Raw genomic sequence first — 13,224 nt, forward strand, 5'->3', positions numbered from 1 at the left:
GCCTGAATTATTGCTCTTTTCACCAAACCTGTGCCAGAGAATAAAGAATTCACATGCCTCTAATTATACAGTACTAACGGCTCAGGTACAGTATATATTATGGAGAAATCACTTACAAGTTGGGTGTTATGAATATTTATTTTACTTATTGTCTAAGCCCCCCAGCCAATTCCTTATTTTCACCATTTTCGTAACCCCCATTTGTATGCAATATTATTATAATTTATAAAATTATATATTATATACTGTATGAACCATTAAGAACCCAATTTCCTTAGCAAAATGATTACTTGTTGGATTTTTTAATTACTGTAGGTGCAATTGTCCCCATGCTTTCAGAGCAGGTGCTGCAGAGAGACCTCTAAAACATAGGGAATTAAAGGAAACACTAATCAACAACAGTAATGTCCTTATTAGGTCTACTGACCAAAACAGATTTTCCTGCATTTTTATAAGTACCATAAAAACAGCTTCAGACAATATTCAGAGGGGAGCCACAAAATAGGGAAACCATACAAAATTAATCATCCCTCTGCCCTTTTGCCTGTACAAAAAACATAGTAACCCTTGACCTCTCTATAACCCCCTTTCCCTTAGCCAGTGTCAGAAACCTCAGTCCCATTAAATTTTCAAATTTAACAAGTTTTATTGTTATGACTGATAAATTACAGTTTTGCCAATGCAGATAAAATCAACATCACCGACTCTCTTCCCTCTCCCCTAATAGTGTAAGAAGCCATCCTGCCCCTGTATTATACAATTTGTCCTAGTCTGTCCGTACTGTTTACTCACAGCTCTTCCTCACTGCAGTGTCTATATACTTCCTCTCAGGGTCGGAGAACAAGATTATTTAGCTACTATTTTTGCTGTTTTTATGGTGGTTTGCATTAGGAAGTATCGTTTATTTAGGCTTCAGGGGAATGCATGATGAAAATATTGCTTGAATTGATAAAGCTGGACGAAAGCGTTTTTATTTTTTGTTTTAAAAGCATCTTTCTACACTGTGTTGGGAGGGAAAAAAATAAATAAAACACAAGCAATCCTCGCAGTGCTTAATCAATGTACTCGCGCGACGAAATCCGAACAAAGCTTTTTTTTTCGCAATTGAAATCGAAGTTGGAAGGGCGAGTTCCAATTCTAGACCTCGACAGAACCAAAGTATCATGAGAATTGCAGAGGCACAAGACAAGATACAAGAACACGAAAGCTGTATTGACGACACCTTGGGACTCGGAATCTGCTCTTGTTTGGGAAGAGCCCTCTGTTTTCAAATCCGCCGCCTCTGTAGCCTTGCCACCCACGTCAACAAAAACACAACTGGACTGTACCACTTCCACATTGCGTTGTAAAATACGGGACACGACGGCGCAATAGAATTAAAGGATAAAACGGTATTAACGTCTGATGTTCTGAAATGAAAACGGACGTGACATTTTGTAACTCCTCTTTGTCTTAGTTTCTTTAAAGCGAAATGCACACAGGAACACGTAAAAACGGCCGAGACAGGTGGGAATGTCTCTGTCACTGGCTCACCGTAGTGCTTCTGTGCACATTTCCGCATTATTCATTGCCGGTTGTGGCAGTCGGGAGAATGTTTAATCCAAAATGTAGCACATTTCAGAGACCACTCAGACAGAGGCGATTTATACTGTGCATGTATTTTGTAGGATTCATGGTAAGTGAAACGTTATACAACTCTGCAAGAAAACGTAAGTAAGAATACAGCTTCTACTTGCCAGAAAAGCATATCTGAAGATATCTATGAGAACTGTATTTTCCACTGTCATTTTACGGAGCAAAAAGTGTATAATGCGAAAACGGTGAGGGCACATAATACATTAGAATATCCCTGTAAATCTCCAGATTTGTTTATTCTTAATGTCAGTCGTGTTATTGATAGTATTTCCGTGCACTTCTTGAAACGCTGTATCCCTGGTCTTTTTTGATGCTTAACGATTGTAGTGCTGGGAGTAAATCACCTGCTCGTCGAATTCTTTGACAGGTGACAGTTCGCACTTCCTAAAAGACCCGAATGATATTAACATGTCGTGCTATTTACATAACTTAAGTGATTTAAAACTGGATTTGTAATACATATTGTCTACTTGAGTCTACTCTGTAGCAGAAAGGTTTCCGTTCATACCTATCGAGAGCGTTTCCTTGTTGAAATTACCATTCACTAGGGGTTATACTATTTTGTACTCTGCAAGGAAAAAAGGTCATATGAAAAAAATAAACACCTTCAAGTGATGACGTTTGAGAGTGTTTGATATACCGAGCGTCAACAGATTTTAAGTTTCTTTTTTAAAAAATAAAGGCTTTAAATATTGAAAAATGTTTTTGGCGAGATTTTGATGAATTTACCATTAATGGCTCAGACTGACTGCAATAACACCGTGATTGTCTCTTTTCTGATAGTACCTTTGTGAATTTGTTGTACGTTTAACTGATATTTTTTAATGCTCTGTGTACAGCATGTATCTCATTCTCGGTCAGGACCGATCTTATACAGTAATGTATGTTTTTTAAAAGATTTAGTGTTGCCAAAATAATAGCCTAGGGTGTGAATTATGTTATTTCAGTATCCTCTCTTTGCGGTTAGCAAAAAATTAAGCTGTTAGTGTAACAGAATGTGAAATGTGCTAGCATATGTGGTTGCTCTTTTGATTAAATAAGAGTCTATCAATCCATTCTGCTTTGAGGGTGTTTTTTTATAAATACTACAACCCTTTAATGAGGAGATATTAGTATTTACACACTATAACCTTGTACTGTACTGTATGTGCAGTGCTGATCTTTTTAAAGAAAAGGTTTGCTGTACATACAGTATGAAGTAACCTCATAACTTTTTCTGTAACTTTTAAATAAATAACTTAGAGGCAAATTAATTGGAATTATTTGTACAAACATTTGATGGTCACATGGCTACCTAAAAATACTGATTAGGTTTTCCTTTTTTATTTTCCATGCTACTTTTGCACTGAAGTTTGAATTACTTATTGATTTGGACATGAGGTTATTGTAGCATGTTTTGAGTACAGTAACTACAGGAAGACATGAAGAGAGCTTTTAGGCATCATATTTGCACTGGTCTGTATTATACTGGTGGCTCTCTGGTAGTGCAAAGCATGATGTACTTTGTTATGAATCAAGATTGAAAATTAAGCTCCTGTTCTTGAGAATCTGCACCAGTAGTAAACAGTAATAAAGTGAATGATACAACAGGCACACTAGTCAAGACTTTTGGAAAGAGGATCATCTACAGTATGTAGTAGGTTGTGGATGGTTTTTCAGTTGATGTCACTTCCTAGGTAGGAGACGGTAGTCCTCAAGGCTGGCCTTATGAACGTGTCTCCTCTCCTGATGGGCTGGGCCGGTGAATTAAGACATTATATTACAGTATATACAATACAGCCATGTATATAGCATGGACTGTAAACATTGTATCATTGCGCTGTTATAATATTACAATGCAGGTTATAAGTAGGACACTCTGCAGCTGATTATGGTTTTAAAGAAAAGATTATGGTGGTTGGATGACAGAAGCTTTATTGTTTACTCTTTTGGTTGTAGGATGCTTCTAATGATCCCTCAATGTTAATGGCTGCATTATAAGGAGCCCACAGTTGATATACATTTATTGATTATGTAGAGTGTGTTCCTTATACAGCAAACATGTCAAAATCTTTTTTTTTTCCAGGACCTTTTTGGAGTCAGCATGATTGTTCCTTTACTAAGTCATCATGTAAAGTCACTTGGGGCAAGTCCTACAGTTGCTGGAATAGTGGGTAAGTATTATGTTTTCTTCTTTATCTTTTTTATTCCTATTTAAAGTCTTTAAAGATCAGACCATGGAAAACTGAAGCAGTGCAATTGTGTGAGTTGGAATACTCTTTTACAGTACATGTTGAAATGCAGCAGCAACACGGTCTGATGAATGTTTTGTGGAAAAATAAAGTACAGGGAAATTAAACAATCCAAAGATCATCTGATGGTCTAAATACAAAGTGTATTAATTATCACATTAAACCTTCTATGTCATCAAAGCTGCAGGGTATTAGTAATTGCATTAAACCTTCAGAATGGACAGTGAAATATGACTCAAGTGCACAAAAAAAGTAAGTGGAATGTAAGTAACTCTGAAGCCTGGGGCTTGTCAAAAAATGCCCTCGGTTCAAAATCTGCATACTGACTCATATGGACCATTTCTGGGGCTGTTAAGAGAAGGGCAACATTCCTCCCCAAAACTAATGATCAGGAATTATGTGGGGTTATTTTTGTTTTCTCATCAATTTATATCCAAGAACAGGGGGTGCTTCTTCATCCTAAGGGTTGTGGGAGTGTCCAACAAGCTATCCAGCCATGCGGTTGAGCTGTTTTGTTTTCAGGAAACTGTTGGATGAGATCGTTGGATGAATTAACTGCTAACTGTTTTTTTTTTTGGTAATTAACTACGAAATGTGCTAGACGAACCGAATGGCCTCCTCTCATTTGTTCTCATATGTTCTCATTTGTTCATTTGTTCAAACATATATTTTTCTTTTAACACATTGAAGTGGTAGTACTGTGTTGAAAAAGCAAGTCTTTGGGGAAGTAAGTATCGTAAAACAATAAAAAGAATTGTGATTTAATATAGGAAACTGAAATCATTCAAATGTAGTTTAAGTGGCATCATTAATTTGTTTCTCATGTTTCAAGCTATCTTCAAAATAAGGTACAGTATGGTAACATTATTTATTTGATATGGTTTCAGGTTCCACTTATGGTATCCTTCAGCTTTTTTCCAGTACATTAGTTGTGAGTATTATCTCTTTTTGGAAAACCTTAAGTTGTATTTTTTTGTGTTGTCACCCTAAGACTGTCTGATTGGTTGATTGGCCTATAGTATAATGCCTTCTTCTCACTGCTCAGGCAAATTGTCTTTCACACTTGATGATTGCTTTATGATTCCTTACACTTATATAGAGCTTTTTTCAACACTCCATTCAAAGAGCTTTACAGGTAATGGGGACTCCCCTCCACCACCCCCAATGTGCAGCCCCACCTGGATGATGCAACGGCACCCATAGTGAGCACAGTACACTCACCACACATTAGTGGGAAGGAGAACAGAACAATTAAGCCAATACATAGATAGGGAATGTTAGGAGGCCATGATTGGTAAAGGTCAGAGGGAAATTTGGCCAGGAAGCCGGGTTAGACCTCTGCTGTTTTCGATAAATGCCCTGGAATTTTTAATGGCCATGGAGGTTTTATGCCTCATCCAAAGGACAGCGGCTTTTTTTTTCTGAGACAGAAGCCTGGATCTGTGTAAGGCTGAGTCCGCAGCCTGCTTTTTAGTTCAGTTTTGCACAACTGAGCAATACTTCTGAGCCTGGTACCTTAGTGTACCTTTCATGAAAACCCAGTGCACTTCTTTTTATTTAATAACTTAACAGGTGGTTACCCTAGGTTATTAACAGTCCCTTTTTTTGTGAACAAAGCATTGTTGTATAATTTTGAGCTTCTATAGGGTATTCCAGATCCTCCTTGCTAATGTGGTCAGGATCACCACAATTAATATTTTCAAAGGGCTGTATGTCATTTCTCCTGTTCTCGCTTGAGTGGCACACAACAGTTTTAAGCATCTGTTGAATGTCAACTGATGAACCTTAATTGCATAGGCAGCATGAAAAACCTTAACAGATAGCACCAACCTGAGACTAAATAGAATTTACTGTGAGGGAAGAGCAGCCTGATGCTTTTGTGTGTATTGTTAAATTTGGAGAAGCAAGAGTTCTGCAGTAATGAGTAATGTGTTTTCCCTAAGTGTATGGTTTATGGAGGCTCATAAGTATAAGGCAAAGCAATCTACAGTAAGTCTAAACAAACACAGACAGATATAATAACAGAGAAATACATATACTGTATTTTACTCCTTCAAATTAGCATGTTCAAGTTGTTGAAAAAAAATGATTTTATTTTTTTTTATGGACAACTTAATGTGCTACATGAACCATTATGTCATTATACATAGTATACTATATTCTATATTGTATGCTATACTATACTATATTTTGCATCAGAAGTCATATGTATTCTCAAGCAGGTAAAGTACCATCTCATAATTATTTAGGCTGTGAGGGTCTAGATATTAAGTTCTATCCTTGTTAACATTTTCACATCATATAGGGCTCTCAAAAACAGATATTCTTTGTGAGCAAGTTTACTTTTAAAAAGAAAAAAAATGGTTTTTAATTAGTTTAAATCACATGTGTCATGAGACTGTATACTAAAAGAACTCATTTATACTATGATAGCACATTTTACATTTACACATTTAAACTATGCCTTGTGACTTTGAATAAAAACAGCCAGGTCTATGGTAAGCACAGATTACGCACTTATTAAGGTAAATTCAATTGGTTTGATCTTATTACACAATTATGCAATATATTTGATTTTCATACCTAAGAGATTAAAGGCAGGAATCAAGATGCCTATCTAATGTTGCTAAGAAAGCCTTGTTTTTCAATACTAAGTTTTTTACTACATTGAGTTCTTGCTCAAGTGAGTGCTGTTTTCTCTAAAAGCGAAATATTTCTTATTACTTCTTGTTGTGCTGTCATGCTGCATATCACACCAAGACAATTACCGAGCTAACATCTCAGTTCTAAAACAATATTGTAAGAAGTGCTCTATTTTTCTAAAACTGAAATCCTTAAAATCTTTTTTTCTGACAACCCAAAGGTTGTCAACATTGTTGTAAAACAAGTCAAGCCGATTGATTTCTTGAACAGGGTTTTAAAGGAGATGAGAAAGGTAAACACTTGATGTCGCATTTCTATCTTTCAAGGCGTACCCTTAGCTACAGCTGCTGTGATGCAAGGAGTGAATTCTACACCAGATTGTGTTGCCTCTTTGCCCTGTGAAAGACAGTTTTGTGCTGTCCTTTGATCATTGGCGGTAGTGACTCAAACCAAAAAGGCTACACAGGGTCAGGTTTGGGCACATCTAATTTAATTATCAGATACTGTAGCTGGCATGGTTCTCAATCTGTTGAGCCTTAGATAATTGATGCTGTCTGAACTTTTCTGATCTAAATAGTAGAAACTGGACTGTACTGGACTGAAGTTTCATTAATGTTGTTTACCATAAGGCATTATTAAAGAGACATTCGGGAGGTCAAACTGTATTCTCATACTTCCACTCTCTTACGTTAAATACTTGCCTACTGGGCACCTTTTGGTGCGCATCTTCCCTTCCCTCCACACCATCACCACCTTGCAGCAATCTTACAGGTCCACTCTTCACAAGTGAGGGGGGCTTTGTCAGTCTTGACCTTTCTGACCAGGCTGGCACTTCCTCAGCTGGGCATGTTAACTCCAAACACTGAAATCCTAAGTGCACTGTCCTTACTATTCAACACCTCATCTCAGTCTAGAAGAATTTGACTGAACTGTTGAAACATTCTACATATGACTTAATCCATCATAATTGTATCTACACTGTACAGTATGTTTAGTAACTACAAAGCAGCAAAAACTGCCATACTACAGTATACATTATTGTGTGTTTTAGGGTGTCTTACATGCTTCTCATATATGTTTACCAGGGCAGCTGGAGTGATGTGGTAGGGAGACGTTACTCTTTGGTGACCTGTATTTTGCTGAGTGCTTTGGGATATGGCCTGCTTGGGCTCTCCACCAATATTGTTTTATTCATAGTGGCAAGAATTCCAGTGGGTAAGTGTGTCACTTAGCAGAAGAGCTTTAATGCTACTAAGCCGAACATTGAATAAAGGCATGACTTGCAGCACCTCTTTAAAATAAAACATATTATTAAAATTCTAAAGACAGCATGTGGGATGTGTATTTTGTCTTGCAGTCTTGCTTTTTTAATGACTGCAACCACAGACTTCATTTCTGAAGATAACTCATAAACTTATTTCTGAAGATGTGGTTTCCTGGAATTTAGAATTAAAGAAAAATCTAAATCAAACTAAATATCTAAATTCGTCTCAAGGTTTTCTCCAGATAATCTTTCTTTAAATTTGCCATATATATAATGTAAAATATTCAGTTTTTCCTTTAGTAAAATAGTTGAAAGACTGAAAGTTACCAAATCTCTAATATTTAGGTAATTTTACGCTATAGCAAGATGTCTGTCCAGTTTTATTTTAACTATTTATTTATTTTAATCTTTTTTTTCAGGGATCTTCAAACATTCCCTTTCCATCTGCAGGGCTCTTTTGTCTGACTTGGTGTCAGAGACAGAGCGCCCCCTGGTGATGGGGCATTTTAATGCAGCTTCCAGTGTGGGCTTTATTTTAGGCCCAGTGGTGGGAGGCTACTTCACAGAGCATGAAGGTGGTTTCTACACCTCTTCATTCATCTGCTCAGCAATTTTTCTTTTAAATGCAGGTACATTGTGCATGAGGTTATCTATGGTAGTGGTGTTAATTGGTTGTAGTTTTATTTTAATGGGTATAGGTGCTCTGTCACTCTGTGGTTTATAGTAGGCAGAGCTTTATCATATCATAGAGCAGGTTCATAACTGGCTGTGTGAGCACAAAAAGGGGAGTCTATCTACAGATGAGGGGAAGGTAGCTCTCTCCTTTGCACCACAGCTACTGGGATGGATTTCAGCTTGAGGTGTTGGTTTTTTAAGTTTTTGCTGCATGCTCCGGTTTCTTCCCACCTCCTAAAGACTTGCAGTTAAGGTGTGATTGGCTGCTCTGAATTGTCCTTTCCCTGTCTACAGTGGGTTTCACTGTGTTTTCATTTTGGAAGGATGGGTGGCTATAGAGCCACAGAACCAAATAAGTATGACAGGAGAAACGGTCTCCTCTCATTCATGGTTTTTCTGATGTTATAAAAAACATGGAGCACATGTTGCAAAGTTGATGTGGAAGTCAAATTCCTGTGCTTGGCTTTTCTACACATAAAATCTCTGTAACCCTATAAGGCACTCTGATGCAATTCCGCATAAAAATTGTAATATTTCTTTGTTGAATTCTTTAGGTCTTGTGTGGATGTTGCCATGGAACGACACTTTTAAAAAAACTGACCTTGCCACCGCTAAAACCAGCGAAGGCAGTAGCAATAATATCAAACGGAAACACGAGGACAGTGACCGCATAAAAGAATCTGCAGCCTCCCGAGAGAGGTTTTTCCAGCCTGCTTGGAAGCAGTGCTCCTCAGTCCTGCTGAAGATCAGAGCACTTTCCTCTTCAGATATGTGGGACGTCTTCTTGGTCCGACTTCTCATGGCCATAGCCATCATGCTCTACTACAGCAACTTCTCTTTGGCCCTGGAAGAAAGGTTCTCACTGAAACCGAAGGTGACGGGCTATCTTATCAGCTACAGCAGCACCCTCGGAGCCCTTGCGGGCTTCCTGGTGGGGCCGGTGACCAAACTGTACCACAATGACATGTATTCTATGCTGTTACACTCAAGCATCCTGACTTGCTCACTAATATTCCTGTATGCCACAGCCCCCAGTGTGTGGCAGGTGGTCCTCTGCTCCACGTTCTTCGCCATCTCCACCACGATTGGCAGGACATGCATCACAGACCTGGAGCTGAGGCTCGGGGGGGCGCAGGCTAGCGGCACTTTGATTGGGGCGGGGCAGTCAGTGACAGCGGTGGGGCGAGTGCTCGCTCCTTTGCTTTCAGGCTTCGCCCAGGAGTTTAGTCCGTGTGGCCCTCCGAGCCTCGGAGTGGTGTTGGCGCTGGCGGCCGTGTTGCTGCTGATCTTAAAAAAGCCACGAGGCGCTAAGGGCGAAAAAAGACATCCGAACCTTTGACAAACGGGAGGAGACGAACGAGGGTTGGACATTCCACTGTTGTCTTCCTGTGTACATCCAAGGTTAATTTGTTGGAAACTCTGGGTTTATTCTGTAATACTCATCAGGACTAGCTTGTTTCCACATGCTCACCAGCGTCAGTTTTTTTATTAGTATTATTTTTATTGATTTATTTTATGTTCTGGTCTAGGTCCTTAGTGGAAACTTCTGGCTACAGTATGGGAACTCATAATACATTTTAATTTGTTGTAAAGATGAGAAGTGTAAACTAACTTGACATTTTCACAACAGAAGCAATATCTTTTCTTGTCTTTAACATAAAAGAGTTGTTTAAAATAATAATTAAGCAATTATAAGATAATTATAATATGGTCAGGTGTATCTAAACTAAACTTTGCCTCTGTTTCTGTGTTATGGCTGTTAGAGTAGCTGTCTCACAACTGTTGGGCCCTGAGTTTGCTTCTGTGTGTGTGTAATTTCATGTTTTCCCTGTATTTGCACAGGTTTTTTTTAGCTTTTGTGGTTTACTCCCAGCTCCCAAAGACGCAGGTTTGTTTGGCTTGCTCCTTCTAGGACATACTACCTAGGACCAAACACAATGTCATATACTGTCACCTGGTCACCCATGGCATATGAAACGAGAAGAGTAGGGAATTGGCAGAGATTGTAATTGCTCAAAGAAACAGATAAAACTGAAACTATGATCTTCACAAAGAAGGGCAGTTTCATCCCTGCAAACAGCCTGGATGCTCAGTATTGCTTTGTGTTCTAACTTCGACCTATAACCACTAATCATGTCACTTCTTGCTGTCATTCCTATTCTACAATAATAGGGATTCCTGAAGAGCAGGCTGGAATAGTAAGCTGTACATGCGATGTTTACAAAAATACTGAAAACAGTGCCGATTTTTAATTATGCATAGAAGTATAAATGGTAAAATATTACCATTAAATATAAGTTTTCATGTTTCTTTTGTTATTTATAAACAATTATAATACACCATCCAAATATTAATAATAATTATAACATCATCACTTTATTAACCCTTTACAATTTCTTGCATTAGGAATTATCTTTTCGCATACCTCAGCTTGCTCTCCATGAGACACACAGATGGGGAGAGAGCCTGGGGTCAGAGTGCAGGGTCTGCCATTGAACGGCACCCCTGGAGCAGTTGGGGTTAAGGGCCTTGCTCCGGAGCCCAACAGAGTAGGATTCCTCTGCTGGCTGCGGGATTTGAACCAGCAACCTTCCAGCCACAGGCGCAGATCCTGAGCCACAGAGCCACCGCTCCGCCCCAATACTGTAATAATACAATATTCAAATATTTATAAACATGAAAGTGTTTTAAAATCTAAGTAGAGCTAAATGTTCCAGGTTCTTAGTGTTTTTTAGTGTATAGTATACTGCAATATTGTGTGTTTGCATTGCAGGGATACAAAGATACATTCATTGTTGTTTATCTGTTTTGAAGATAACTTGTTCAACACTTGTTCTGTTGAAACAACATGTGCCCAGTAACAGGGGTCAGTCAGAACTAGGCAGCTTGGCATTGAGTGTTAAAATATCTTTACTCTCCAAAAACAAACAGATCCACTGTGTCACGACCTCTGCAGCCCTGAGCCTCTGAACTGCTGAGCCCGGGCCTTTTTCCCGTTCTGCCGCTACGCATATGGGTCTTTTTTCCGCTCTCCTGCTCTCCACAGTTAGTCCCTTTGGACGCCCGTGACACACTGCTATCAATAAAGATACACCACAGACTAAAGAGTCAAGTGATTCTGAAGGCTGTTTGTGTATTGCTGCATTATGTACTCTAACAGTCAAATACAGTATGTTTTGTGTGTTTTTGTTTAATTTCAAGTGTGCCACACATAGCTGTATTCTTTTTTTATTTTTTGATCATGGAAAAATAATGCACAGTAAGTGTTGGTGCATCTTCGCTGAGGAACATACTAGAGCCACTCTAGTGGCACAGAATCATTTAAGTGGCTGATTTTGTTACTTGAGAGAGCGTAGGAGTGAATGATTCCTTTTTTCTCTTTTACTCCTTGATGAGATGACACCCTTAAGTGTGTGAGATTCAGCTGTGGAAGCTGATCACAATCAAAATCCAGCCTTATTTCAAAAGTATTGAGTCTATGAAAGTTTATGAGGCTGAGCAAGGAAATAGACATGTTATGGTGGCTATGTGTATTCTACTGGTATTATGTGGTATTACAGTATATAGTGCTATATTTTAATGATTAAAGTTAAATTGAATAGCAAATTCTAATTTGTACTTATAAGAACACACCTTAGATAATTTCAGATATACAGTACTTAGTGCACATTTGCATTGTAATGCTCTCTTAAGAGCACTGATTCAAGGTCATTATGTGTATCTTTTCTATTCTGCTGTTCACAGTTCCAATGTCTACTTGTTACTACAGTGTATAAGTTATAGTTCTGTATATAAATCAAAATTAAAGTGGAAATTTTTATTTTTTAATTCCCCCAAACAACTAATTGTGGAAGAAATGATGTCCATGTTTAGATCTACTCAAAATACACAACCTAAGTAGTTTTTATGGCCGAAAAAGGAAAGCATCTTTATTATAAAGCTATTTTTTCCATGCAGTATCTGTCCTGTGTTCCAAAGGTTCTGTAACATGAGCATTGTATAGACAAAGTTTTCTCTTTAATACTTAAAATGCTTAGGGTTATAGTTGTATAACTACAAGTGTTGTATTAACCTTGCCATTTAATTAGTCTGACAGGGAAATGTGCAAATGAAATCATTTAACACCATTAAGTGTGCAATAACGATGGTATTGTTTAACATTAGTATCCATTTCTCTACTAAAATGTTAATTTATAAATCAGTGGTTATAAAGTGCTGTGTTGTACAGTTGAAATCTTGGAACCCTCAATACTGCCACACCTCACTGCGACTCTTCTGAAACCATACACTACCACCTACCATACCAAAGGAGCAGTGCCGGTGACTCGCAATAAACGCTGAGGCCCACACACACTTTGACTGTACTAAATTCCTTTTGTTAATTATAATCAGCTGGAGATCATTTACAGCAACCATAAATAACCCTCCTTGTCTTAATGTTATATAGATACATCTGTCTTTGCTTCGGTTACAGTTTTGTGTGCCAAAATAAGGGATGCTTGGCATCTTTCGCTGGGGATAAACTTGAATTTAGTGATTTATAATAACTCATATTTTAGAGACACACTTGTTTATGTGTATGCTTGCTTGGAGGAAAACACAGCTGTCCACTAGGTGTCAGTAAAAGACTGCGATTTAATCTATATTGAACCATTTGGACAGAAACATACGTATTAATTAGCATCATAACCTTTAACAGTTTTCTACATTCAGCTCTCCCTTTTGCTCACATTTCCATCTTCTGTCTTGACCGGTTCAGTAAAAAGGTAAGGTAAA

At 38.1% G+C, this 13,224-nt stretch overlaps 1 protein-coding gene across 1 annotated transcript; it reads left to right on the forward strand.

Annotated features, from left to right (window-relative positions):
• The first annotated feature begins 1,582 nt into the window (after window positions 1-1,582).
• Window positions 1,583-12,349, forward strand: slc67a2 (solute carrier family 67 member 2). The gene is made up of 6 exons (XM_088913263.1): window positions 1,583-1,675; window positions 3,701-3,788; window positions 4,754-4,797; window positions 7,595-7,724; window positions 8,193-8,402; window positions 9,003-12,349. Exons 1-6 carry the CDS (start codon window positions 1,592-1,594, stop codon window positions 9,785-9,787), a joined length of 1,341 nt encoding a protein of 446 aa, XP_088769389.1. The 5' UTR covers window positions 1,583-1,591; the 3' UTR covers window positions 9,788-12,349.
• Window positions 12,350-13,224: the final 875 nt, after the last annotated feature.

The sequence above is a fragment of the Atractosteus spatula genome, chromosome 4 (genome assembly GCF_055471065.1).
Source record: "Atractosteus spatula isolate fAtrSpa1 chromosome 4, fAtrSpa1.hap1, whole genome shotgun sequence".
Lineage (NCBI taxonomy): Eukaryota > Metazoa > Chordata > Actinopteri > Semionotiformes > Lepisosteidae > Atractosteus > Atractosteus spatula.